Here is a 26,446-nt window from a genome sequence, read left to right on the forward strand (position 1 = left end):
GTTGTGCTTTTGCAGGTAATTAAGCTCCATCATTATTATTCTTCGTTCGTACGTGTATTTCATCTGCCTCTCTCTTGCTGATCATTTTTTGTCAGTTGCTGCATAGTTCTTTTTGAGAAAACCCAGGCACTGGGTTAATTGCAGACTTGTTCATCCATTACCAAAACTTCTTCAGGATGGAAAGAATGAAAGATATTCCAGTATTTCTTCCAAGTTACCTCCTCTGGTCCAGGTTCCTACTTCTTCCTTTGTGCACTCACAGCCCCCCGTCTTGAAAATTCATCAGCTGTTAAAATCAGAGACTGGAGTCTTGCTTTATTGGTGCAGCGAGCACCAACCTGCATTTCATTTTAAAGGTATGCTCACTGCAAGGTGAAGTCATTGTTCTGCTCTTACACTTGGGTTCGGTCAACAAGGTGAAATCTGTACTGAAAGCAGCAAGGTGTGTGGTAACGTACTCAAAGTTGATTGAAAGTGAAAAGTGGAAATGCTGTGTCCTCAGGTCAGCAGAAAGACAGCTGGGAGTCCTTGGTGCAGCCCAGAGCTTTTCCAATTAAATGAAAACGACTGACAGGTGGGCTGTAGTGAAACTGAACAGTTTTCCTCTGCTGCTGCTTGCAGGGAAGCGAGCTGTGGAATTGACTTTTAAAACACAGCTAAAAAGGAAAAGAACAGTGATAAACACAACACACAGCTGACTCAGACTCCTCCTTCCTTCTGTGCTTCACAGTTTAGAAAATTATCCTGATCAGTGCCCAGCCTCCTCTCTTCTCCATATAGGTGGAGGGAGATTGATAGAGTTAGGATGTAAAATATTCCAGCTCCGAGTCCTTTTGAACAGTCTCTTTCAATTAGTCTCTTTAGAAAGGTCTTATAAAAACAAAACAGAATTAAAAGTGTGCAAAATCTGTGTATTTTCCAAAATTAGAGGGTTACCTCTCTTGAGTCAGGTAAGAAGCAAAAATAGTATTTCAGGGTTGAGCAGAGGAAGGTTGTCATAGAGAGGCTTTAAAAGGCAAATAATTAAAAGGCAACTTGTGGCAGTTGATCAGAATGAAGATGTTCAGCACAGAAGAGTAGAGTAGAGTCTCTTCAGATTTTCAGGTATGCTTTTACTGTTTCCACGAGCCATTGACCTGTAGGTTCCCAAACTAGAATTCTCCCTCACCTGTTTTTCAGGAGAGGGTGAGCAGGAGGCTCCTCCATAAAAGAGCTTGAAATACTCAATTTGCAATCCTGTCCTAAACTTAAGCTTTCCGTGTCTTCCAGCTGAGGTGTCTGATGGCAGATAAATACATAGATGATATTCACAGACGTTTTCACAGCCTGATAAAGACGGGTGAAATAATAGCTGAGTGTGAGCTGTGTAAGACCTGAGATGAGTTGTGCAGGTGGCAGAAGTGCTTTGCATGAGGTCACTCGAGTGCAGTGAGTATTACAGCAGCGAGAGCAAAGTGCTTATTGTCAGGCAAACGTGGCCAATAGAAGAAAGTGAATGCTCCATTCCTTTGTTTCAGTCTTGGGTCGTTTTTATTGCCTGTGCCTCCCTGTTACCTCGCCTACTTTAGTGCCAAAACTGTTGTGTCTGGCTGGAGCCAGGAGGCAGTAATCAGAGTGCAGGTGAGGCAAGGCTAGGAACCTCAAAGGCTAAAGGTTGTGCAGAAGGGGAAGATAACAGGAGCTGCTCCTTCAGTGAGACACAGGGCTGAAGGAAAATGAGCACATAGGAATGAGAAGCTGGTCTACAGAGCCTGGACCAAGTTGCATCAGGGCAGCATCAGCCTGGTGTGATGGAGCAGCCTGGGGCAGCATGACCCTGATTCACAGAACTGCATCTTCTTTCACCTGGTTCTCCTTTGCAGCCTGAGGGCGTGAAGGTCAGACAGCTCTGTTTGGTTTCTCCTCATGTTTAGAAGCCCAATTTTGCATTTCCATCTACTGAAGTCATGGAGGAATTAGTGTGAATTGCTTCGGTTTCGGGCCCAGCAGGTCTGTTGGTGACACTTCTGCTGTGAAGTGCTTGTAAAGAAACTGCATGCAGTGTGCTGCTGTCCCTGCAGCGTGACAGTGAGTGAATGACTTATTTCTGATCCCCCAGTGCTCATACAGTCACAGCTCAGTTTTCTCTTAAAATCGGGCCTCTAGGAGCATGTAAAATACTGATCAGTCCTGTTTTTCCAGTTAGTACAAATATTGACTCATCAATGCTTTTACTGGCAAACAAATATCTGCAGGACCAGATACACCTAGATTTTACACTGATGCAGTTCTTAAAACCAGAGCACAGTGATGCAGACTCCCCATTCCCCATGAGGACAAGCTGGAAAATCACATTCAGTGTAATGAAACCCACATCCAAGTGGCAGAAGGCATGTAAGATAAGGTTAGTACCACACTGATCATGCTTTCTGGTAATAACTTCAAATATATATCTTCCTCCCTCTCGTGTTTATTGAGAATGTGCATGTAACCTCAGGAACAGCCCTTATTATGAAATACCAGACAATTACAGCACTCAAACACTGGCCAGGAGGGCCAGTTCATTGCTTATATTTGTTTACTTGTATTTTATCCCTATTAAATGTCTCCTTGGTAAATGGGGAGGCAGATGTAGATTAAAGTGAATAGATACCACTTGCAGAGATGGGTGATAAAGGAGCAGATGCCACTCTTCTTCCAGACCTCTTGAAACTGTCATTGATTTTAGCTTTTAAATGATTGCATTCAAAACGTAATTTGTTACAGATGCGTTTTATTTTAGAGACTAGAAATGAGCATAAGATGAGGGCATATGTGAAGTAGGTCTGGTAAATCATGGCATTAATTCGTAGTCCACTTTTCTTGGAAATGCTAGGTAAGTATTATTTGCTCTAGAATTACCTGTGCAGAATGTGCACTGGAAACTTTAATTAAGCAGTTTGTGAGCTATTGCAGAACACCTTGACATGTAAGGTACTTGAAGGTAATTCGTTTCAAACTCTTGGTTGCTGCTGCTGCAGTTTGCAGTGAAGATGTGGAGCTGTGACCCCCTTTTAGCTGATCTCAGGCTAAATTGCTCAGACCTGGGAGTTACAGCCACACGTGTCCTCTTTGGGCAGGTTGCTGGCAGTGTTGGGAAGCAGTGGCAGGTTTCTGCATGCACATTTTCTGTCTCCTTTCCCTGAGCTGGCCGAAGGTTAGCCAGATACTGGAAGGTTTGTAGCCACCATGGTGTGATTCTTCCTAAATGCTGTTTCTGAAAAAGAAAAGTGATTATCCTGGACAAAGGGTGGCACTCACACAGCTGTGCAGCTCCTGCCTTGAAGCTGAATCTGGTGTATCTCAGCCCGGTGCACGTAGCTTCCTAGGACTTCTCCAACAGTGCCTTTCCAAGAAAGGACAGATGTTTTGTAAGCAGGAATTGCTTTACCAGTTCCCAGTGGCAGTGCAACTAACTTAACATCCTCTTGTTCCTGCAGCTAAGGACAAGATGCTGTGCAACAGCTCCTGCGGCACCTAACCACAGCATAATTGTCCCACAGGGAAAGCTGCATCCTAAAGATCACTGCTCAGGTTTCTGTATGGACAGCTTTTTCTAAGTTAATGCAGCTGCAGCTCAGTTCCACTGAATTCCAGTGGAAGCTGATGGCATATCTAGTCTCTTCTGCTGCTTTATGCTAGCATATTAGCAAGAGTCCGGGTTCATTTAAATTAACCAGTTTGCTTCCTGGAGTGCTGAATGGGAGCAGCCTGATGACCTGCCTTGTGCTTTGTGCTAGACAGTGTTTCAGAGCTCTACCAGCATGCCTGTAAGAGCTTGAGCAGTTGCTGCAGCACCACCAGCTCTGTTGGCCTTGCTGTCCACCTGACGTCTGGTTTATTTCACCTGTTCTGTTTAAAATACAAAACACTTTTTAGCTATACCCAAAATCAGTATGGCTGATTGCTACGTTGCTGGGCTCTTTATCTGTGCTCATCTCTGCACTTTTTAAGTGGGGTGCTGTCACTCTGTAAGAAGCTGTGGTGGTTGTTCACTGTCCAAAGGAATTTCATGAGACAGTGGTGTAACACCCGTATATAAAGCAACCCACACATGTAGCATTCAGATTTTTGGTTAAGAGAAAACGAAAGAAAAATATATCCTGCATATTAGCAGGACTGCAAGTCATGTGTTTGTGAATAAAAAACCCCCCCAAAATTCTAGTTGCTATCCCAGTCACAGCATTTGCTTTTCCTGCACACACCACGTGATGATTCCCCATACTGCCCTGCCTTTATCCCATGGCTGTTCCTCAGCAATAGGTTTGGTCTGGCTTACCTGAGGAAGCAGCCTGTCCATCTTAAAGCACAATAATTAATGTTGTGATGTTGCCTCTCCTTCATCATGCGCTTTCACATTTTGTTTTAGGCTTTTACAACTCCATCCCAGAGCACTGCAGTCGTAAGCACACTGCAAAACCGTGTTGCAAAGCGTGCTGATCAATGCATTGGTGTTAATGACTGTGCACGGTGTGTACGTACTTTCAGAGAAGAACATCTTGATTTTTTTAATTGGTGTTCAAACACAAAAAGAAAAACGAGCTGTTTTGAGGAACATCGTGCCTCTAAGGGCATTATGTAGAGGACTGTCCCTAGTAGGATAACCAAACCTTGCTTCCTAATGGGATTCCTCCCATTTGCATCAGTGGCCTTTCAGAAATCCTCTTCTTTCCTTCCCCCACATCCCCTGTGATTTTGGCCTTAATAGCAGAAAGGTCTCTGATCTCCATTTATCTCTCATTATCTCTCATTATCTCTCATTATTATCTCTTATCTCAGCATTTCAGTGTGATTTGAGCCATATATTATTTAGGATTGAGAATTGTATTTTTTTATCATTAGTTTAGATTAGGCACCAGAGAATGACTTGTATCCCATTAGAATGTTCATGTGAATTGAGGCCTTTCTCCGCTGTGTAGGAATCTGTAGAATTCTGTTTCCTCAGAAGCTGGGAATAAATAAGCCAAACCTTTAACATTCTTCTGCAACGAAAACCTTTGGTACTGAATGCTTGGCAGTGAGGGATGAATCTTGCACGGATTCTCTAGGAGAGTCAAGCAGGGTCCAATTCCAAGCGTTGATCCAAATCATTTGTTCAGTGGCTTCGGCTGGCATGGCAGAGTGGCGTTACATTATTTGCCTTTTTCAGTTTGAAGGAGAGCTCTGATCTCTGCCAGGGCAGGAAAAGGCAATCTGGAAACATGGGTTGTTTTTTTTCTTCTAGATAACTGGACTGATTGCATGAGGCTGTCCGTTCCTGCAGTTCTACCTGGGCAGCAGGCAGAGCTCTTCCTCACTATACACTGCTTGCAGTCTGGGTGCAAGTGACCAGAATTTCTTACAGGAGATTCCAATGGAGTCCATTTCTTCTTCAGGCTCTGCACACCCTGACTCTGGCAGGAGTGGCTGTACAGAATGCTGAGCGCTGGGCTCTGGCCCCAGCTGGATTGTTGAAAAGCAATCTGAGGAAGTCTTAAATGAGATCTGTTTGGTCACTGTTTGGTTTTAACTTTCAAGATGTTCTGTTGATTTCTTCATTACTACCAGAACGGAAGAAAATAACAGATAGGAGCTTGAAAAATCTATTTAATTGTAGAAGGCAGGACATTTGATTAAGGAATATTTCAGATTCTTTGCTGCAGCTGCTGATAAGACAGGCCGGTCAGGAACAGGATTGAGTTCTAAGATTGTGATGTGCTAATGAGACCTAAAGCATAATAGGTCTGTGTCGTCTGCTCTTAGGAGCTTCTGTAGTTCACAGTTTGGAGACATTATTCCTTCAGATACCAGAGCTCCGGTGACTTGTGTTCAGCTGGAATGGCATAGATGGAGACTGCTCCGTCCTTTCTACCTTCCTTCCTTTCCTCTCTCCTTCCACGTAACAAACAGCGATATAAAACACGCAGAATCCCCCACACTCGTGTTCCTCAGGTTGGCATCAGGCTGCACCTCGCATTTCTTTTGTGACTTTTCTGAGCCTTGTTGGCACATCAGTATTCACGATGCTTTGCTTTGGTCCTTATCCCCCCTCTTCTTGTGGGTGACAGAAACCCTCTTGGTCAGCAGCCTCAGAAGTTTTCAGGCAGCAGGAAAGGAAGGGTGACTTCGCTGTGAAAGCAGTCTCTGCTCATTCTGCCTTTACCAATCCAGAAATTGCCCCCCGACCTCCTGCACCTCTTTGATGGAAGACCTTCACTTCACCCACTATATGTGGTTTCTGTTTGCAGTCTTTGGCAGTGTGTGCTGGCCACACTGCTTTGAAAGAGATGTAGTTTGCTTGACAGAAGTGTCAGACACTGGTAAGTACGTTTCTTTCCTATGATTGAAGGTTTTGGCACACAGATGACTTTCACCTAGCTTTTTTTTTCTTTTTTTTAATTAACTTGTTTTTCTTCTTTTAAAGCAAATGAAGAAGCACCCTTGTCGCCAGTGTGACAAATCATTCAGTTCATCCCATAGTTTGTGTCGTCACAACCGTATCAAGCACAAAGGCATTAGGAAGGTCTATACGTGCTCGTAAGTACTACTGTTTTGTTTTTCAGAGATGCTAGGGGCAGAGCAGAAACCAACAGTACACACTGTGAGTTGAATTTTTCTTCAGGCACTGAGGTTAGCCTAACTCACCCTAACCTCAGTCTCATGGGCTGGCTCCAAGAAGATAAAGAATATGGACTTGAGTGCAGAATTAAGACTCCTTTGGAGCTAGCATTCATCCTTCATGGAAAGTGATTGTTTTCTTGCTCAAATTTAGTTAGAGAGAACTTGACAGAGTGTTCAATTGAGCGTACAGTTTAGTTACATCAGTAGAGGTACAAGAAACAAACTCATGTACTCCTGGCTTTTTTTTTAAGCCACGCTTTGTTGTGGGTCCCAGTGCTCCTGTTTTGGGTATTAGAGAACTTTTCTCCCATTCACTGTGAATACAAGCTGCTCAAACGTTTGGGGTTTTGTTTTTAATTGTTCTCCCGTTCTGACAGTTCTTGTGCAATTGATTGGAAGAGTGCTGTCTCCGGTATTAACGTTGGTAGGTTGGACTTGTCTGTGCTTATTTATAAGCTCACATTCGTTCAGAGTAGTACATGGCTTTCTGAGCACAACATTTGTACCTCTGCATGCCTGCTCTGTGTTCATACAGGCACTGCCCAGACTCCAGACGTACCTTTACCAAACGGCTGATGCTGGAAAAACACATTCAGTTGATGCACGGCATCAAAGACCCTGATGTCAAAGAAATGACTGAGTCGTCTAATGTGGAAGAAAGGGAAGTAAAAGAAGAAGCAAAGGTAATCACTTGGAAGATTCGTTCAGTCACTGAGGTTTTGTGGGGATGCGTTCAGGATCTTTAAAGGGATATTTTGATCCCGTGAAATTCTGCTTTTCACTGCTGTAAGTCCTCTCATAGCTGTAGAGAAGCTGCAGGTTGCACAGAAGCACGGTGAGCTTATCCCAAATGCCCAGCCTCGAGCTTGTTTGACGAACCCCTGCAGTCACTGCATATTCACGCTTACAAAAATAGTATTTACCACTTCTTTTTTAGGTTCCTAGTCCAAAGCGTAAATTGGAAGAACCCGTCCTGGAATTCAGGCCTCCACGAGGCGCCATCACGCAGCCACTGAAGAAGCTAAAAATCAATGTTTTTAAGGTTCACAAGTGTGCTGTCTGCGGCTTCACAACAGAAAATCTCCTCCAGTTTCACGAACACATTCCTCAGCATAAATCCGACGGCTCTTCGTACCAGTGCAGGGAGTGTGGGCTCTGCTACACGTCCCACGTGTCTCTCTCCAGGCACCTCTTCATCGTGCACAAGCTGAAGGAGCCGCAGCCGGTATCGAAGCAGAACGGGTCTGGGGAGGATAATCAGCAGGAGAACAAACCCAACCACGAGGACGAACCGACCAACAGCGCGGCGTCGGACAGGAGGTGCAAAGTGTGCGCAAAGACATTCGAAACTGAAGCGGCCTTAAACACTCACATGAGAACGCACGGCATGGCCTTCATCAAGTCGAAAAGGATGAGCTCGGCTGAAAAGTGAGCACTGGGACGTGGCAATCTCTCTCCACATTGGAACGCCGATGGCATTTTTGTTACAGGAGGTTCAAGGTATAATAGTGTTAACAGTACTGTTCAGGCTGTTGCAATATGTTCTGCATAACGATGCCCCCTTCGCCTCATCGTCTGTACCCTCGAAACCATTGAAGCAGTATTTGAGTTGAAAAGAGTTTGTATATATTTAAACTAATAACTTTTATACTCTTTGTTACGTGTTTGTATTGGTATCTAGTGGAAATTTTTGTTTCGTTCCTGTTTTTTGTAGTAAGTTTCTCTAAAACAGAGTTCTTAATGCTGGGTCCGTTTCCTGGGGTCTCTTGAACCGTTTCTTACGTGAACGCTTCTGGCAGGAAGTTTCAGCAAATGGGAGCACAGCAGAAAGGCAGTGCCTGGAGGGAAAAAGTAAGGAAGCCAAGGGGATATGCCACATCCTGCAGGACTCTGGATGGTTCTGCACGTGGCAGGCAGCTTTCAGACTTTCTCTCCGAAATAAGTGTCTCTCTGCGCAGGTAAAACGCAGTGCTGGTTGAGGTGCAGACACCCCAGGGCGATCACGTACTTCTGACAAGTGTAATTGCACAAGTATATATATATATATATGTATCATGAAGTAATTTGTAGCCATCAGGTGCTTGTGGTCGAAGCTCTGATAGTTATAAAAGGGCTGGGCTGCTCTGGATTAAACAAGTAAGGTGTAATTAGAGGCATAGGTTTATCATGATAATGTTTGGAGGTTTGTTTTTTTTTTTCTTGTCACGTAATTTATTAAACAGAATAGAAACAATGACACAGCATTCAGTATTTTCCTTCTATCTCCGGTTATCAAAACCCTTGTTGCCGGGGTTGGTGTTTCCCAGCTCTGTTTGCTAATGCCAAATGTTCCGGGGCTCCGTGTTCCACCGCAGCCGTCGAGGAGCAAATGCACCACAACCAGCCCCTGTGGGTACGACTGGCACTTCACCTTCAGCACGGGCCTCACGGAGCTTCACATGCATCCAGCATCACTGGTGAGCCTTCACCAGGTGCACAGAGGCACCGCGCTGTCCCTTCCCTAGGTGATTCTCTGTGAGGTTTATATTTCTGTTTTCTTTTTGCATTTTATACCTCATATGTATCCCCTAGAAAACTTATTTTTTTTTGTACTTTTTTCTTTCTTTCTTTCTTTCTTTTTAAAGAAAAAAAGAAACAAATCCTGTACATATAGGTAGCTGCATGATATATGGTAGTAATTGTTCAGTTCCTTAAAAGTCTTGCTGCTGTCAGATGTTACTATACACTACGTCCATTACGACTGTACTAAACACATTTCGTATGTAAATAAATGCGGAGCATTTTGCCCTGAAATATTTGTGAGATTCTGTTATTTATCATTAAATTTTAGCAACTTTAACGATGGAAGTGTTTGGAAAAAAATACAGACCCTTCTCAGCCGCCTCCGCAACCCTTCCTTGATCGCAGAGTTGTGCATTGGATCCACGAACTCTTGCTTCGTCTCTTCGTCCTCATTCACACTGATTTGGTTGGTTGGTAGATGCTTCCTGTCGCATTCCTATTGCTCGTACACGAGTGGTTGTGAGCTGCTCCTCCCTCCCAGCATCGCCCCGGCCACCACTGCCCTCCTCATTGAGTGTATACCTCCGACACTTGTTTGTTGATGTGCACTGTCAACTGTACAACAAATGAGTTATCACTATGCAGAATGGTGTTTTGTATACAGTGAACAGATAATAAAAATTAAGTTTTCACAGCCGTTACAAACACTTTGGGTTTATTTCACCTCCTCCCGCTCCCACGTCTGCAGGGAGTGCTGCGAGCCGTAGCTGTGGGTGCCAGGGATGCCGATGAGATGGAGTTGCACAGGGCAGTGAGAATAGAAAATGAACAGAACTTTGGAGGGTGACAGAATCATTCAGGTTCATGAAGACCGTTGAGTCCAACCGTCCGCCAAACGTGGACCACCAAACCACATCCCCAGGTGCTGTGAAGTTTTCACTCAGTTGCCATTAATGCCAACAGGTCAGTAGGACAGGAACACAGAAACGTATGGAAAGCATAACTGTGCCCCTGAAAACATCCACGAGTGCCTGCACAGGAAATGCCTCACGGAGCTCAGATTCCCCACCAGCAGCCCAGCAGGCAGAGCAGAGCTGGGCAGACGCAAGGCTGGGTGGGCAGCAGATGGACTTGGCATGGGGGCATTGGATGGGGCAAGGGTTGGGCAAGGTAGGCACAGCAAAGGTCAGTAAAGCCGTGATGATGGAGTGTGTGGAATGTAGGGTGATAAAAAGGGCTTTCAGGGGTGAGGGATGATTTCAGAGGGTGAAAGGTGGCAGGGAGCACGGAAGGGGAGATTTAGGCTGGACGTTAGGAATACTTCTGTTCTGAAAGAGTGGTCAGGCAGTGGAATGGGCTGCCCAGGGAGCTGGTGGAGTCACTGACCCTGGAGGCATTCAAGGAACATTTGGATTTTGTGTTGAGGGATATGGTTTAGTGGGAACTATTGGTGATGGGTGGATGGTTGGACTGGGTGACCTTGAAGGTCTTTTCCAACCTTGGTGATTCTGTGATTCTGTAACAGGGATGCCTGCTCCTTTCATGAGAAAGGAGGGCAAAGGGTTCTGAGGTGCTTCTCCATCTCGTACAAGGGACTCTGCAGCAGGATGCTGCAGATGCTGAACGTTAATATGAATCAAAAAATAATTAGAGTGAAATTAGTGGACGCCTCAAACACAAAGACAGCTTCTCTGCCTTTGGGAGTCCCTGACCTCAAAGCCTCTCTGGTCATCCGGTGGTTTTGCCTTTCTCAGAGGTGCAGCACAAGTAAGACCGACCTTTGCTCTGCTTTGGGCAGGCTCTGTGGTCTCTTTCTGGTCCATGCTGTATGTTTTTCTTGCACGTTGAGCTCCATGGGGCTCCTGCTTCTTCCATGGACTGGGGCAGCGTGGGCTGAGCACAGCTGCCGACTGCTCCTGGCTTCCACCGGACATTTGCAGATGCAGAATTCAACCTCCCAAACATCCTGACTCTCTCGGTTCTCAACTACTGAACATCCACGGGGAATTCAGTGTGCCGGGGCTGTTTAGTTTTGAAAGGATTTTTATATAACTGCGACCTTTTCATTCTGTTGGCATTACCTTTCTCAGCACGCCGGCCATACGCGGCGCAGCTGCCAGGCCAATAACGAGATGCAGGAAAAAAAAGAAAAACCTATTTCACTGTAAAACCCTTTCTCAAATATTGGGGCAGTTCAGGAGTGAAGTCCTTGTGTTTGAATATCAGCTTATTGCAGAAAGGTTATCCGCTTGGGCTCCCAGGAGGACGCCGGTTGGGTAACACAGCAAGAAGGGAAATCAGAGCACAGGGCAGCAAGAGCAGCACGTGGGTCCCTGCTCTCGTTGGAAGAGAACCTTGGTGACCGTACTGAACTGCTTCGTTAATGCTATCTGACCAACACTGCAGGCTGCACGCTGGTCTGCCAGCTCAGCACCAGGCAGAGCAGTGCTGGGCCGTCCCAAAGCACCTCCCTGCTTCTCTGCTGCTGGGACAGCAGGCACCCAGCTCCGGCTGGAAGTCGGAGGAGGCACTGCGGCTCTCTGCTCCAACACCAGAGTTTATGGCTTGAAGGGAAAAAAATGCATTCAGCGCAGCGATGCGACCATCCACAAAACAATCCAAACCTTGTATCCCTCACAGATGGGTCCCCTAACGTGATGTGGCAGAATCCTCCGTCCTGCTTGTTTATATTCCCCAGTTCTCCCGTTCTGTACGCACAGACTGTCATCAGACAGCAGAGCTGCCCTGCGAGCAGTGCCCTCCGAGCACCGCAATATTTCTGCTCTAAGTGACTGCTGCCTTCCCAGTTAAAATGCAGAGCAGCTCTTGATGGCTGCCATCAGGCCACAACTGCAGGAGCTGCTTCCTCAAAACACCCCTCCATCATTGCATTTACGCACTGTCGCTGCGGGCAGAGCGAGCAGAGCTCCTGGTGTGCGCAGCAGGGCCTCGCATGGTTTGCCTGGCCGAGATGCTGCCCACACGTGCTGTGTTCCCGTCCTGTAAAGCCAAGCACTTCCAAATGCTCATAAAAGCCAAGGCAGCAGCGTGCTGTGGCCAGAGGCTGAATTTGTCTCCGCTGAACTCAGCTGCCACCAATCAGATCGTCTCTGATCGAGGCTCTGAGCGCCGTTGCAGGTTTGATTTCATCTTTTGTTTTGTTGGACGGTGCTTTAGGCTTCAGCTCTTGAAACAAAAAGCAAAGCAAACAGGTGCCGTGATCAGCCCGAAATACTGCTGATCTTCCCAGGTAAAAGCTACAGCAGGGAGAAAGGAGCACAGAAGAGTTACAACTATTCCTAGACGTGACAACAAGAATAGAATCACAGAATTGCTCAGGTTGGAAGAGACCTGAAGGATCACTGCGTCCAACCACAACCTTCACCATCCTACCCCAGCTCTAACAACCCTCCACTTGGGGTTGTTACGGGACATCGTGTCCCTGAGCACTACATCCAAAGAAGGAGAAATAGAGAAGGCCATCACATCCCCTACCTGGGGAACATCATGTGCACTCGGCCTCAGCAACGCAGAAACATCAACCCTTATTGCTAACAACTTGCTGACCATTCTTTTCAGCTCAGTGCTCTCCCTGCTTCATCGCTGAAACCCATGCGTGCATTTCAGGCTGACCAAAGGACTGTCACTCAGTAAGGGTGAAATCTTTACTGTGACTTATTGAAAACATGTTTACTGCCTCCTTCTTTGCTCTTGGGCGGTTTCAGGCAATGAAAACATCTGAACATTCATCAATTATTTCTGATTTTTTTTTTTTTCATGTTCTTGGGAGGAATGAGAAGGAAAAAGAGGACACCAGCTGCTGAAAGCAGGACGTGCAGACCATCAATCCATCCCTCTCCTCCTCCCTTACACCAAGAACTAAAAGGATTGTCACAAAGAAAGAATTCCCTGAAACACATCCACAGAGCTGCCAACACATGAGCTGCCCCAACATCAGGCGGCACAGCAGGCTGAAGATGTTATGTCACCCACGTGGAAATGAAACCATGCAAAGAGACAGGCCCTATGACAACATCCTTGCCAGCTAGAGGGAGACACACGGCACAGGGCAGACAGGGCAGAAGCCACGTGTGCTTGGAAGCAGCAGGCACTGTGCTCAGCACCAACATGGGCCCAAGTTGCTTCCAAAGCACAAAGGCTCAAAGGAACCACGTTTACCCCAGGGGACTGCAAATGGAGCTTCGCTGTTAGCCAGCATTGCTCAGCTCAGGGACGAGCTGTGAGCTCTTTGGCAGGGCCCAAACACTTTGAACACAAGGAGCCACAATTCAAATACTTTTCTATAGGTAGCACTCGCGTCTGGATGTTTGCACAGGGCTGGTGAAAGAGACAGAATGTCAAGAGATCCATTTTTCTGCGGAAGAAAAAATCAGTATAATTTCCTATCGGCCGAGCTCCTGAAGAGCTGCTGTACAAATATTGAAAGAAAACAGAGCACAAAAAGATTCAGAAATACGTGTAACCTTTAATAGATGAAACGACCCCAATAGTAAGGCAGCAGCCGGCAGCAGAGCGGTGGGTGAATCGCAGCAGCCCTGGAGAAGGAACAAAAGTGCAACCCTAACAGAGAGCCCTCGACTCACTAAGAAGTGTTCTCTGAGTCTTGCGAGGCTGATCAGCAGAAAGTTGGCTGCTGGAGATGACACAGGTGCTCTGGTGTAAGAAATAAGTCTGGGTTTCTGCTCAGAATATGCAAGAAAGATACTACAAAGTCCTGAGTACCACAAAGCTGCATTCTAGAATTTATAAATTCCCATGAAATGTACGGTTGGAAGGGACATTGAAGGTCCCAGAACCATGGAATGCAGGTTTGGAATGGACCTCAAAGGTCAAAGAAGCATGAAATGTAGGGTTGGAAGGCACCTTGAAGGTCACAGAACCATGGAATGTAGGGTAGGAAAGGATCTTGAAGGTCAGAGAACCATGGAATGTAGGGTTGGAAGGGACTTTGTAGGTCAAAAAACAATAGAATTTAGGCTTGGAATGTAACTTGTTGGACACAGAAGCATGGAATGTAGAGTTGGAAGAGAACTTGAAGGTCACAGAACCATGGAATGTAGGGTTGGAAGGAACCTTGAAGGTCACAGAAGCATGGAATGTAAGGTTGGAGGGGACCTTGAAGGTCACAGAACCATGAAATGTAGGGTTGGAATGGACAGTGAAGGTCACAGAACCATGGAATGTAGGGTTGGAAGGGATCTTGAATGGCTCAGAACCATGGAATGTAGGATTGGAAGGGACGTTGAAGGTCAGAGAACCATGGAATGTAGGGTTGGCAGGGACCTTAAAGGTCACAGAAGCATGGGATGTAGGGTAGGAAGGGACCTTGAAGGTCACAGAAGCATGGAATGTAGGGTTGGAATGGACATTGAAGGTCACAGAACCATGGAATGTAAGGATGGAATGCAACTTGTTGACCACAGAAGCATGGAATGTAGGGTTGGAAGGGAGTTTGAAAGTCACAGAAGCATGGAATGTAGGGTTGGGATGGACCTTGAAGGTCACAGAGGCTTGGAATGTAGGTTTCAATGGAACATTGAAGGTCTCAGAAGCATGGAATGTAGGGTTGGAATGCAACTTCTTGGTCACAGACGCATGGAATGTAGGATTGGAATGGCCCTTGAAGGTCACAGAACCATGGAATGTAGGGTTGGAAGGGACTTTGAAGGTCACAGAACGATGGAATGTAGGGATGGAAGGGACCTTGAAGGTCACAGAAGCATGGAATGTAGGGTTGGAAGGGACTTTGAAGGTCACAGAACCATGGAATGCAGGGTTGGAAAGGACCTTGAAGGTGACAGAAGCATGGAATGTAGGGTAGGAAGGGACCTTGAAGGTCACAGAAGCATGGAATGTAGGGTTGGAATGGACATTGAAGGTCACAGAAGCATGGAATGTAGGGTTGAAAGGAACCTTGAAGGTCACAGAACCATGGAATGTAGGTTTGGAAGGGAGCTTGAAGGTCACAGAAGCATGGAATGTAGGGTTGGAAGGGACAGTGAAGGTCAGAGTACCATGGAATGTAGGGTTGGAAGGGACCGTAAAGGTCACAGAACCATGGAATGTTGGGTTGGAAGGGATCTTGAATGGCACAGAACCATGGAATGTAGAGTAGGAATGGACCGTGAAGATCACTGAAGCATGGAATGTAGGGTAGGAAGGGACCTTGAAGGTCACAGAACCATGGAATGTAGGGTTGGAATGGACAGTGAAGGTCACAGAACCATGGAATGTAGGGTTCGAAGGGACCTTGAAGGTCTCAGAACCATGGAATGTAGGGTAGGAAGGGACCTTGAAGGACACAGAACCACGGAATATAGGATTAGATGGGACAGTGAAGGTCACAGAAGCATGGAATGTAGGATAGGTAGGGACCTTCAAGGTCACAGAAGCATGAAATTTAGGGTTGGAATGGACAGTGAAGGTCAGAGTACCATGAAATGTAGGGTTGGAAGGGACCGTGAAGGTCACAGAACCATGGAATGTTGGGTTGGAAGGGATCTTGAAGGTCACAGAACCATGGAATGTAGGGTTGGAATGGACACTGAAGGTCACACAACCATGGAATGTGGGTTGGAAGGGACCTTAAAGGTCACAGAACACTGGAATGTAGGGTTGGAATGGACAGTGAAGGTAACAGAAGCATGGAATGTAGGGTTGGAAGGGACCTTGAAGGTCACAGAAGCATGGAATGTAGGGTTGGAAGGGACCTTGAAGGTCACAGAAGCATGGAATGTAGGGTTGGAAGGGACATTGAAGGTCACAGAACCATGGAATGTAAGGATGGAATGCAACATGTTGACCTCAGAAGCATGGAATGTAGGGTTGGAAGGGAGTTTGAAAGTCACAGAAGCATGGAATGTAGGGTTGGGATGGACCTTGAAGGTCACAGAGGCTTGGAATGTAGGTTTCAATGGAACATTGAAGGTCTCAGAAGCATGGAATGTAGGGTTGGAAGGGACGTTGAAGGTCACAGAAGCATGGAATGTAAGGATGGAATGCAACTTTTTGGTCACAGACGCATGGAATGTAGGATTGGAATGGCCCTTGAAGGTCACAGAACCATGGAATGTAGGGTTGGAAGGGACTTTGAAGGTCACAGAACGATGGAATGTAGGGATGGAAGGGACCTTGAAGGTCACAGAAGCATGGAATGTAGGGTTGGAAGGGACTTTGAAGGTCACAGAACCATGGAATGCAGGGTTGGAAAGGACCTTGAAGGTGACAGAAGCATGGAATGTAGGGTAGGAAGGGACCTTGAAGGTCACAGAAGCATGGAATGTAGGGTTGGAATGGACAGTGGAGGTCACAGAACCATGGAATGTAGGGTCGGAAGGGACCTTGAAGGACACAGAACCACGGAATATAGGATTAGATGGGACAGTGAAGGTCACAGAAGCATGGAATGTAGGATAGGTAGGGACCTTCAAGGTCACAGAAGCATGAAATTTAGGGTTGGAATGGACAGTGAAGGTCAGAGTACCATGAAATGTAGGGTTGGAAGGGACCGTGAAGGTCACAGAACCATGGAATGTTGGGTTGGAAGGGATCTTGAAGGTCACAGAACCATGGAATGTAGGGTTGGAATGGACACTGAAGGTCACACAACCATGGAATGTGGGTTGGAAGGGACCTTAAAGGTCACAGAACACTGGAATGTAGGGTTGGAATGGACAGTGAAGGTAACAGAAGCATGGAATGTAGGGTTGGAAGGGACCTTGAAGGTCACAGAAGCATGGAATGTAGGGTTGGAAGGGACCTTGAAGGTCACAGAAGCATGGAATGTAGGGTTGGAAGGGACATTGAAGGTCACAGAACCATGGAATGTAAGGATGGAATGCAACATGTTGACCTCAGAAGCATGGAATGTAGGGTTGGAAGGGAGTTTGAAAGTCACAGAAGCATGGAATGTAGGGTTGGGATGGACCTTGAAGGTCACAGAGGCTTGGAATGTAGGTTTCAATGGAACATTGAAGGTCTCAGAAGCATGGAATGTAGGGTTGGAAGGGACGTTGAAGGTCACAGAAGCATGGAATGTAAGGATGGAATGCAACTTTTTGGTCACAGACGCATGGAATGTAGGATTGGAATGGCCCTTGAAGGTCACAGAACCATGGAATGTAGGGTTGGAAGGGACTTTGAAGGTCACAGAACGATGGAATGTAGGGATGGAAGGGACCTTGAAGGTCACAGAAGCATGGAATGTAGGGTTGGAAGGGACTTTGAAGGTCACAGAACCATGGAATGCAGGGTTGGAAAGGACCTTGAAGGTGACAGAAGCATGGAATGTAGGGTAGGAAGGGACCTTGAAGGTCACAGAAGCATGGAATGTAGGGTTGGAATGGACAGTGGAGGTCACAGAACCATGGAATGTAGGGTCGGAAGGGACCTTGAAGGTCACAGAAGCATGGAATGTAAGGTAGGAAGGGACCTTGAAGGTCACAGAAGCAAGGAATGCAGGGTTGGAAGGGACCTTGAAGGTCACAGAACCATGGAATGTAGGGTTGGAATGGACAGTGAAGGTCACAGAACCATGGAATGTAGGGTTGGAAGGGACCTTGAAGGTCACAGAAGCATGGAATGCAGGGTTGGATGGGACCTTGAAGGTCACAGAAGCATTGAATGTAGGGTACGAATGGACAGTGAAGGTCACAGAACCATGGTATGTGGGGTTTTAAGGGACCTTGAAGGTCATAGAACCATGGAATGTAGGGATGGAAGGGACCTTGAAGGTCACAGAACCATGGAACATAGGGTTGCAAGGCACCTCTAAGGTCACAGAAGCATGGAATGTAGGGTTGGAATGGCCCTTCAAGGTCATAGAACCATGGAATGTAGGGTTGAAAGGAACCTTGAAGGTCACAAGAGCATGGAATGTGGGGTTGGATGGGACCTTGAAGGTCAATGAAGCATGGAATGTAGGGTTGGAAGGGACTTTGAAGGTCACAGAACCATGGAATGCAGGATTGGAAGGGACCTTGAAGGTCACAGAAGCATGGAATATAGGGTTGGAAGGGACCTTGAAGGTCACAGAAGCTGGGAATGCAAGGTAGGAAGGGACAATGAAGGTCACAGAGGCATGGAATGTAAGATAGAAATGGCCCTTGAAGGTCATAGAACCATGAAATGTAGGGTTGGATGGGACCTTGAAGGTCACAGAACCATGGAATGTAGGGTTGGAGTGGACTGTGAAGGTCACAGAAGCATGGAATGTAGGGTTGGAATGGACCATGAAAGTCACAGAACCATGAAATATAGGGTTGGAATGGCCCTTGAAGGTCACAGAACCATGGAATGTAGGGTTGGAATGGACCTTGAAGGTCACAGAAGCACAGAATGTGGGGTTGGAAGGGACCTTGAAGATCACAGAAGCATGGAATGTAGGGTTGGAATGGACCTTGGAGGTCACAAATGCATGGAATATTGGATTGGAATGGCCCTTGAAGGTCATAGAAGCATGGAATGTAGGGTAGGAAGGGATCTTGAAGGTCACAGAACCATGGAATGTAGGGTTGGCAGGGACCTTGAAGGTCACAGAAGCATGCAATGTAGGGTTGGAAGTGACCTTGAAGGTCACAGAACCATGGAATGTAGGGTTGGAATGGACAGTGAAGGTCACAGAACCATGGAATGTAAGGTTGGAAGGGACCTTGAAGGTCACAGAACCATGGAATGTAAGGTTGGAAGGGACATTGAAGGTCACAGAAGCATGGAATGTAGGGTTGGAATGGACAGTGAAGGTCACAGAACCATGGAAAGTAAGGTTGGAAGGGACCTTGAAGGTCACAGAAGCATGGAATGTAGGGTTGGAAGGGACCTTGAAAGTCACAGAACCATGGAATGTAGGGTTGGAAGGGACTTTGAAGGTCACAGAACGATGGAATGTAGGGATGGAAGGGACCTTGAAGGTCACAGAAGCATGGAATGTAGGGTTGGAAGGGACTTTGAAGGTCACAGAACCATGGAATGCAGGGTTGGAAAGGACCTTGAAGGTGACAGAAGCATGGAATGTAGGGTAGGAAGGGACCTTGAAGGTCACAGAAGCATGGAATGTAGGGTTGGAATGGACAGTGGAGGTCACAGAACCATGGAATGTAGGGTCGGAAGGGACCTTGAAGGTCACAGAAGCATGGAATGTAAGGTAGGAAGGGACCTTGAAGGTCACAGAAGCAAGGAATGCAGGGTTGGAAGGGACCTTGAAGGTCACAGAACCATGGAATGTAGGGTTGGAATGGACAGTGAAGGTCACAGAACCATGGAATGTAGGGTTGGAAGGGACCTTGAAGGTCACAGAAGCATGGAATGCAGGGTTGGATGGGACCTTGAAGGTCACAGAAGCATTGAATGTAGGGTACGAATGGACAGTGAAGGTCACAGAACCATGGTATGTGGGGTTTTAAGGGACCTTGAAGGTCATAGAACCATGGAATGTAGGGATGGAAGGGACCTTGAAGGTCACAGAACCATGGAACATAGGGTTGCAAGGCACCTCTAAGGTCACAGAAGCATGGAATGTAGGGTTGGAATGGCCCTTCAAGGTCATAGAACCATGGAATGTAGGGTTGAAAGGAACCTTGAAGGTCACAAGAGCATGGAATGTGGGGTTGGATGGGACCTTGAAGGTCAATGAAGCATGGAATGTAGGGTTGGAAGGGACTTTGAAGGTCACAGAACCATGGAATGCAGGATTGGAAGGGACCTTGAAGGTCACAGAAGCATGGAATATAGGGTTGGAAGGGACCTTGAAGGTCACAGAAGCTGGGAATGCAAGGTAGGAAGGGACAATGAAGGTCACAGAGGCATGGAATGTAAGATAGAAATGGCCCTTGAAGGTCATAGAACCATGAAATGTAGGGTTGGATGGGACCTTGAAGGTCACAGAACCATGGAATGTAGGGTTGGAGTGGACTGTGAAGGTCACAGAAGCATGGAATGTAGGGTTGGAATGGACCATGAAAGTCACAGAACCATGAAATATAGGGTTGGAATGGCCCTTGAAGGTCACAGAACCATGGAATGTAGGGTTGGAATGGACCTTGAAGGTCACAGAAGCACAGAATGTGGGGTTGGAAGGGACCTTGAAGATCACAGAAGCATGGAATGTAGGGTTGGAATGGACCTTGGAGGTCACAAATGCATGGAATATTGGATTGGAATGGCCCTTGAAGGTCATAGAAGCATGGAATGTAGGGTAGGAAGGGATCTTGAAGGTCACAGAACCATGGAATGTAGGGTTGGCAGGGACCTTGAAGGTCACAGAAGCATGCAATGTAGGGTTGGAAGTGACCTTGAAGGTCACAGAACCATGGAATGTAGGGTTGGAATGGACAGTGAAGGTCACAGAACCATGGAATGTAAGGTTGGAAGGGACCTTGAAGGTCACAGAACCATGGAATGTAAGGTTGGAAGGGACATTGAAGGTCACAGAAGCATGGAATGTAGGGTTGGAATGGACAGTGAAGGTCACAGAACCATGGAAAGTAAGGTTGGAAGGGACCTTGAAGGTCACAGAAGCATGGAATGTAGGGTTGGAAGGGACCTTGAAAGTCACAGAACCATGGAATGTAGGGTTGGAAGGGACTTTGAAGGTCACAGAACGATGGAATGTAGGGATGGAAGGGACCTTGAAGGTCACAGAAGCATGGAATGTAGGGTTGGAAGGGACTTTGAAGGTCACAGAACCATGGAATGCAGGGTTGGAAAGGACCTTGAAGGTGACAGAAGCATGGAATGTAGGGTAGGAAGGGACCTTGAAGGTCACAGAAGCATGGAATGTAGGGTTGGAATGGACAGTGGAGGTCACAGAACCATGGAATGTAGGGTCGGAAGGGACATTGAATGGCATAGAAGCATGGAATGTAGGGTTGGAATGGACATTGAAGGTCACAGAAGCATGGAATGTAGGGTTGAAAGGAACCTTGAACTTCACAGGACCATGTAATACAGTGTTGGAAGGGACGTTGAAGGTCACAGAAGCATGGATTGTAGGGTTGGAAGGGACAATGAAGGTCACAGAACCAGGGAATGTAGGGTTGGAAGGGACCTTGAAGGTCACAGAACCATGGAATGTAGGTTTGGAAGGGAGCTTGAAGGTCACAGAAGCATGGAATGTAGGGTTGGAAGGGACAGTGAAGGTCAGAGTACCATGGAATGTAGGGTTGGAAGGGACCGTGAAGGTCACAGAACCATGGAATGTTGGGTTGGAAGGGATCTTGAATGGCACAGAACCATGGAATGTAGGGTAGGAATGGACCGTGAAGATCACAGAAGCATGGAATGTAGGGTAGGAAGGGACCTTGAAGGTCACAGAACCATGGAATGTAGGGTTGGAAGGGACCTTGAAGGACACAGAAGCACGGAATATAGGATTGGATGGGACAGTGAAGGTCACAGAAGCATGGAATGTAGGATAGGTAGGGACCTTCAAGGTCACAGAAGCATGAAATTTAGGGTTGGAATGGACAGTGAAGGTCAGAGTACCATGAAATGTAGGGTTGGTAGGGACCGTGAAGGTCACAGAACCATGGAATGTTGGGTTGGAAGGGATCTTGAAGGTCACAGAACCATGGAATGTAGGGTTGGAATGGACACTGAAGGTCACACAACCATGGAATGTGGGTTGGAAGGGACCTTAAAGGTCACAGAACACTGGAATGTAGGGTTGGAATGGACAGTGAAGGTAACAGAAGCATGGAATGTAGGGTTGGAAGGGACCTTGAAGGTCACAGAAGCATGGAATGTAAGGTAGGAAGGGACCTTGAAGGTCACAGAAGCAAGGAATGCAGGGTTGGAAGGGACCTTGAAGGTCACAGAACCATGGAATGTAGGGTTGGAATGGACAGTGAAGGTCACAGAACCATGGAATGTAGGGTTGGAAGGGACCTTGAAGGTCACAGAAGCATGGAATGCAGGGTTGGATGGGACCTTGAAGGTCACAGAAGCATTGAATGTAGGGTACGAATGGACAGTGAAGGTCACAGAACCATGGTATGTGGGGTTTTAAGGGACCTTGAAGGTCATAGAACCATGGAATGTAGGGATGGAAGGGACCTTGAAGGTCACAGAACCATGGAACATAGGGTTGCAAGGCACCTCTAAGGTCACAGAAGCATGGAATGTAGGGTTGGAATGGCCCTTCAAGGTCATAGAACCATGGAATGTAGGGTTGAAAGGAACCTTGAAGGTCACAAGAGCATGGAATGTGGGGTTGGATGGGACCTTGAAGGTCAATGAAGCATGGAATGTAGGGTTGGAAGGGACTTTGAAGGTCACAGAACCATGGAATGCAGGATTGGAAGGGACCTTGAAGGTCACAGAAGCATGGAATATAGGGTTGGAAGGGACCTTGAAGGTCACAGAAGCTGGGAATGTAAGGTAGGAAGGGACAATGAAGGTCACAGAGGCATGGAATGTAGGTTTTAAAGGAACCTTGAAGGTCAGAGAACCATGGAATGTAGGGTTGGAAGGGACCTTGAAGGTCACAGAAGCATGGAATGTAAGATAGAAATGGCCCTTGAAGGTCATAGAACCATGAAATGTAGGGTTGGATGGGACCTTGAAGGTCACAGAACCATGGAATGTAGGGTTGGAGTGGACTGTGAAGGTCACAGAAGCATGGAATGTAGGGTTGGAATGGACCATGAAAGTCACAGAACCATGAAATATAGGGTTGGAATGGCCCTTGAAGGTCACAGAACCATGGAATGTAGGATTGGAATGGACCTTGAAGGTCACAGAAGCACAGAATGTGGGGTTGGAAGGGACCTTGAAGATCACAGAAGCATGGAATGTAGGGTTGGAATGGACCTTGGAGGTCACAAATGCATGGAATATTGGATTGGAATGGCCCTTGAAGGTCATAGAAGCATGGAATGTAGGGTAGGAAGGGATCTTGAAGGTCACAGAACCATGGAATGTAGGGTTGGAAGTGACCTTGAAGGTCACAGAACCATGGAATGTAGGGTTGGAATGGACAGTGAAGGTCACAGAACCATGGAATGTAAGGTTGGAAGGGACCTTGAAGGTCACAGAACCATGGAATGTAAGGTTGGAAGGGACATTGAAGGTCACAGAAGCATGGAATGTAGGGTTGGAATGGACAGTGAAGGTCACAGAACCATGGAAAGTAAGGTTGGAAGGGACCTTGAAGGTCACAGAAGCATGGAATGTAGGGTTGGAAGGGACCTTGAAAGTCACAGAACCATGGAATGTAGGGTTGGAAGGGACTTTGAAGGTCACAGAACGATGGAATGTAGGGATGGAAGGGACCTTGAAGGTCACAGAAGCATGGAATGTAGGGTTGGAAGGGACTTTGAAGGTCACAGAACCATGGAATGCAGGGTTGGAAAGGACCTTGAAGGTGACAGAAGCATGGAATGTAGGGTAGGAAGGGACCTTGAAGGTCACAGAAGCATGGAATGTAGGGTTGGAATGGACAGTGGAGGTCACAGAACCATGGAATGTAGGGTAGGAAGGGACATTGAATGGCATAGAAGCATGGAATGTAGGGTTGGAATGGACATTGAAGGTCACAGAAGCATGGAATGTAGGGTTGAAAGGAACCTTGAACTTCACAGGACCATGTAATACAGTGTTGGAAGGGACGTTGAAGGTCACAGAAGCATGGATTGTAGGGTTGGAAGGGACAATGAAGGTCACAGAACCAGGGAATGTAGGGTTGGAAGGGACCTTGAAGGTCACAGAACCATGGAATGTAGGTTTGGAAGGGAGCTTGAAGGTCACAGAAGCATGGAATGTAGGGTTGGAAGGGACAGTGAAGGTCAGAGTACCATGGAATGTAGGGTTGGAAGGGACCGTGAAGGTCACAGAACCATGGAATGTTGGGTTGGAAGGGATCTTGAATGGCACAGAACCATGGAATGTAGAGTAGGAATGGACCGTGAAGATCACAGAAGCATGGAATGTAGGGTAGGAAGGGACCTTGAAGGTCACAGAACCATGGAATGTAGGGTAGGAAGGGACCTTGAAGGACACAGAAGCACGGAATATAGGATTGGATGGGACAGTGAAGGTCACAGAAGCATGGAATGTAGGATAGGTAGGGACCTTCAAGGTCACAGAAGCATGAAATTTAGGGTTGGAATGGACAGTGAAGGTCAGAGTACCATGAAATGTAGGGTTGGTAGGGACCGTGAAGGTCACAGAACCATGGAATGTTGGGTTGGAAGGGATCTTGAAGGTCACAGAACCATGGAATGTAGGGTTGGAATGGACACTGAAGGTCACACAACCATGGAATGTGGGTTGGAAGGGACCTTAAAGGTCACAGAACACTGGAATGTAGGGTTGGAATGGACAGTGAAGGTAACAGAAGCATGGAATGTAGGGTTGGAAGGGACCTTGAAGGTCACAGAAGCATGGAATGTAAGGTAGGAAGGGACCTTGAAGGTCACAGAAGCAAGGAATGCAGGGTTGGAAGGGACCTTGAAGGTCACAGAACCATGGAATGTAGGGTTGGAATGGACAGTGAAGGTCACAGAACCATGGAATGTAGGGTTGGAAGGGACCTTGAAGGTCACAGAAGCATGGAATGCAGGGTTGGATGGGACCTTGAAGGTCACAGAAGCATTGAATGTAGGGTACGAATGGACAGTGAAGGTCACAGAACCATGGTATGTGGGGTTTTAAGGGACCTTGAAGGTCATAGAACCATGGAATGTAGGGATGGAAGGGACCTTGAAGGTCACAGAACCATGGAACATAGGGTTGCAAGGCACCTCTAAGGTCACAGAAGCATGGAATGTAGGGTTGGAATGGCCCTTCAAGGTCATAGAACCATGGAATGTAGGGTTGAAAGGAACCTTGAAGGTCACAAGAGCATGGAATGTGGGGTTGGATGGGACCTTGAAGGTCAATGAAGCATGGAATGTAGGGTTGGAAGGGACTTTGAAGGTCACAGAACCATGGAATGCAGGATTGGAAGGGACCTTGAAGGTCACAGAAGCATGGAATATAGGGTTGGAAGGGACCTTGAAGGTCACAGAAGCTGGGAATGTAAGGTAGGAAGGGACAATGAAGGTCACAGAGGCATGGAATGTAGGTTTTAAAGGAACCTTGAAGGTCAGAGAACCATGGAATGTAGGGTTGGAAGGGACCTTGAAGGTCACAGAAGCATGGAATGTAAGATAGAAATGGCCCTTGAAGGTCATAGAACCATGAAATGTAGGGTTGGATGGGACCTTGAAGGTCACAGAACCATGGAATGTAGGGTTGGAGTGGACTGTGAAGGTCACAGAAGCATGGAATGTAGGGTTGGAATGGACCATGAAAGTCACAGAACCATGAAATATAGGGTTGGAATGGCCCTTGAAGGTCACAGAACCATGGAATGTAGGGTTGGAATGGACCTTGAAGGTCACAGAAGCACAGAATGTGGGGTTGGAAGGGACCTTGAAGATCACAGAAGCATGGAATGTAGGGTTGGAATGGACCTTGGAGGTCACAAATGCATGGAATATTGGATTGGAATGGCCCTTGAAGGTCATAGAAGCATGGAATGTAGGGTAGGAAGGGATCTTGAAGGTCACAGAACCATGGAATGTAGGGTTGGCAGGGACCTTGAAGGTCACAGAAGCATGCAATGTAGGGTTGGAAGTGACCTTGAAGGTCACAGAACCATGGAATGTAGGGTTGGAATGGACAGTGAAGGTCACAGAACCATGGAATGTAAGGTTGGAAGGGACCTTGAAGGTCACAGAACCATGGAATGTAAGGTTGGAAGGGACATTGAAGGTCACAGAAGAATGGAATGTAGGGTTGAAAGGAACGTTGAAGGTCACAGAAGCATGGAATGTAGGGTTGGAATGGACAGTGAAGGTCACAGAACCATGGAAAGTAGGGTTGGAAGGGACCTTGAAGGTCACAGAAGCATGGAATGTAGGGTTGGAAGGGACCTTGAAAGTCACAGAACCATGGAATGTAGGATTGGAATGGACAGTGAAGGTCACAGAAACATGGAATACAGGGTTGGAATGGACGGTGAAGGTCACAGAAGCATGGAATGTAGGATTGGAATGGCCCTTGAAGGTCAAAGAACCATGGAATGTAGGGTTGGAAGGGACCTTGAAGGTCACAGGACCATGGAATGTAGGGTCGGAAGGGACCTTGAAGGTCAAAGTACCATGGAATTTAGGGTTGGAAGGGACCTTGAATGTCACAGGACCATGTAATACAGTGTTGAAAGGGATATTGAAGGTGACAGTAGCATGGAACCTTAGTTTGGAATGGACAGTGAAGGTCTCAGAAGCATGGAATGTAGGATTGGAATGGCCCTTGAAGGTCACAG

General features: G+C 46.8%; 1 protein-coding gene and 1 long non-coding RNA gene across 11 annotated transcripts in view; one reads left to right on the forward strand and one right to left on the reverse strand.

The window, feature by feature from the left end:
• Positions 1-9,411, forward strand: part of ZNF532 (zinc finger protein 532) — a 41,453-nt gene extending 32,042 nt beyond the window's left edge. For all 10 annotated transcript variants that reach the window (XM_048931560.1, XM_048931565.1, XM_048931563.1 and 7 more), the window contains 3 exons: positions 6,422-6,534; positions 7,154-7,301; positions 7,556-9,411. In XM_048931560.1, coding sequence (XP_048787517.1) covers positions 6,422-6,534; positions 7,154-7,301; positions 7,556-8,050 — 756 coding nt within the window. In that variant the 3' untranslated portion in view covers positions 8,051-9,411. The remainder of the gene's footprint in view (positions 1-6,421; positions 6,535-7,153; positions 7,302-7,555) is intronic.
• The window catches only part of LOC125686975 (uncharacterized), a 149,342-nt gene that overhangs the window by 21,465 nt on the left and 101,431 nt on the right, over positions 1-26,446 (reverse strand). The window lies entirely within an intron of this gene.

This window comes from Lagopus muta, chromosome Z (genome assembly GCF_023343835.1).
Source record: "Lagopus muta isolate bLagMut1 chromosome Z, bLagMut1 primary, whole genome shotgun sequence".
NCBI lineage: Eukaryota > Metazoa > Chordata > Aves > Galliformes > Phasianidae > Lagopus > Lagopus muta.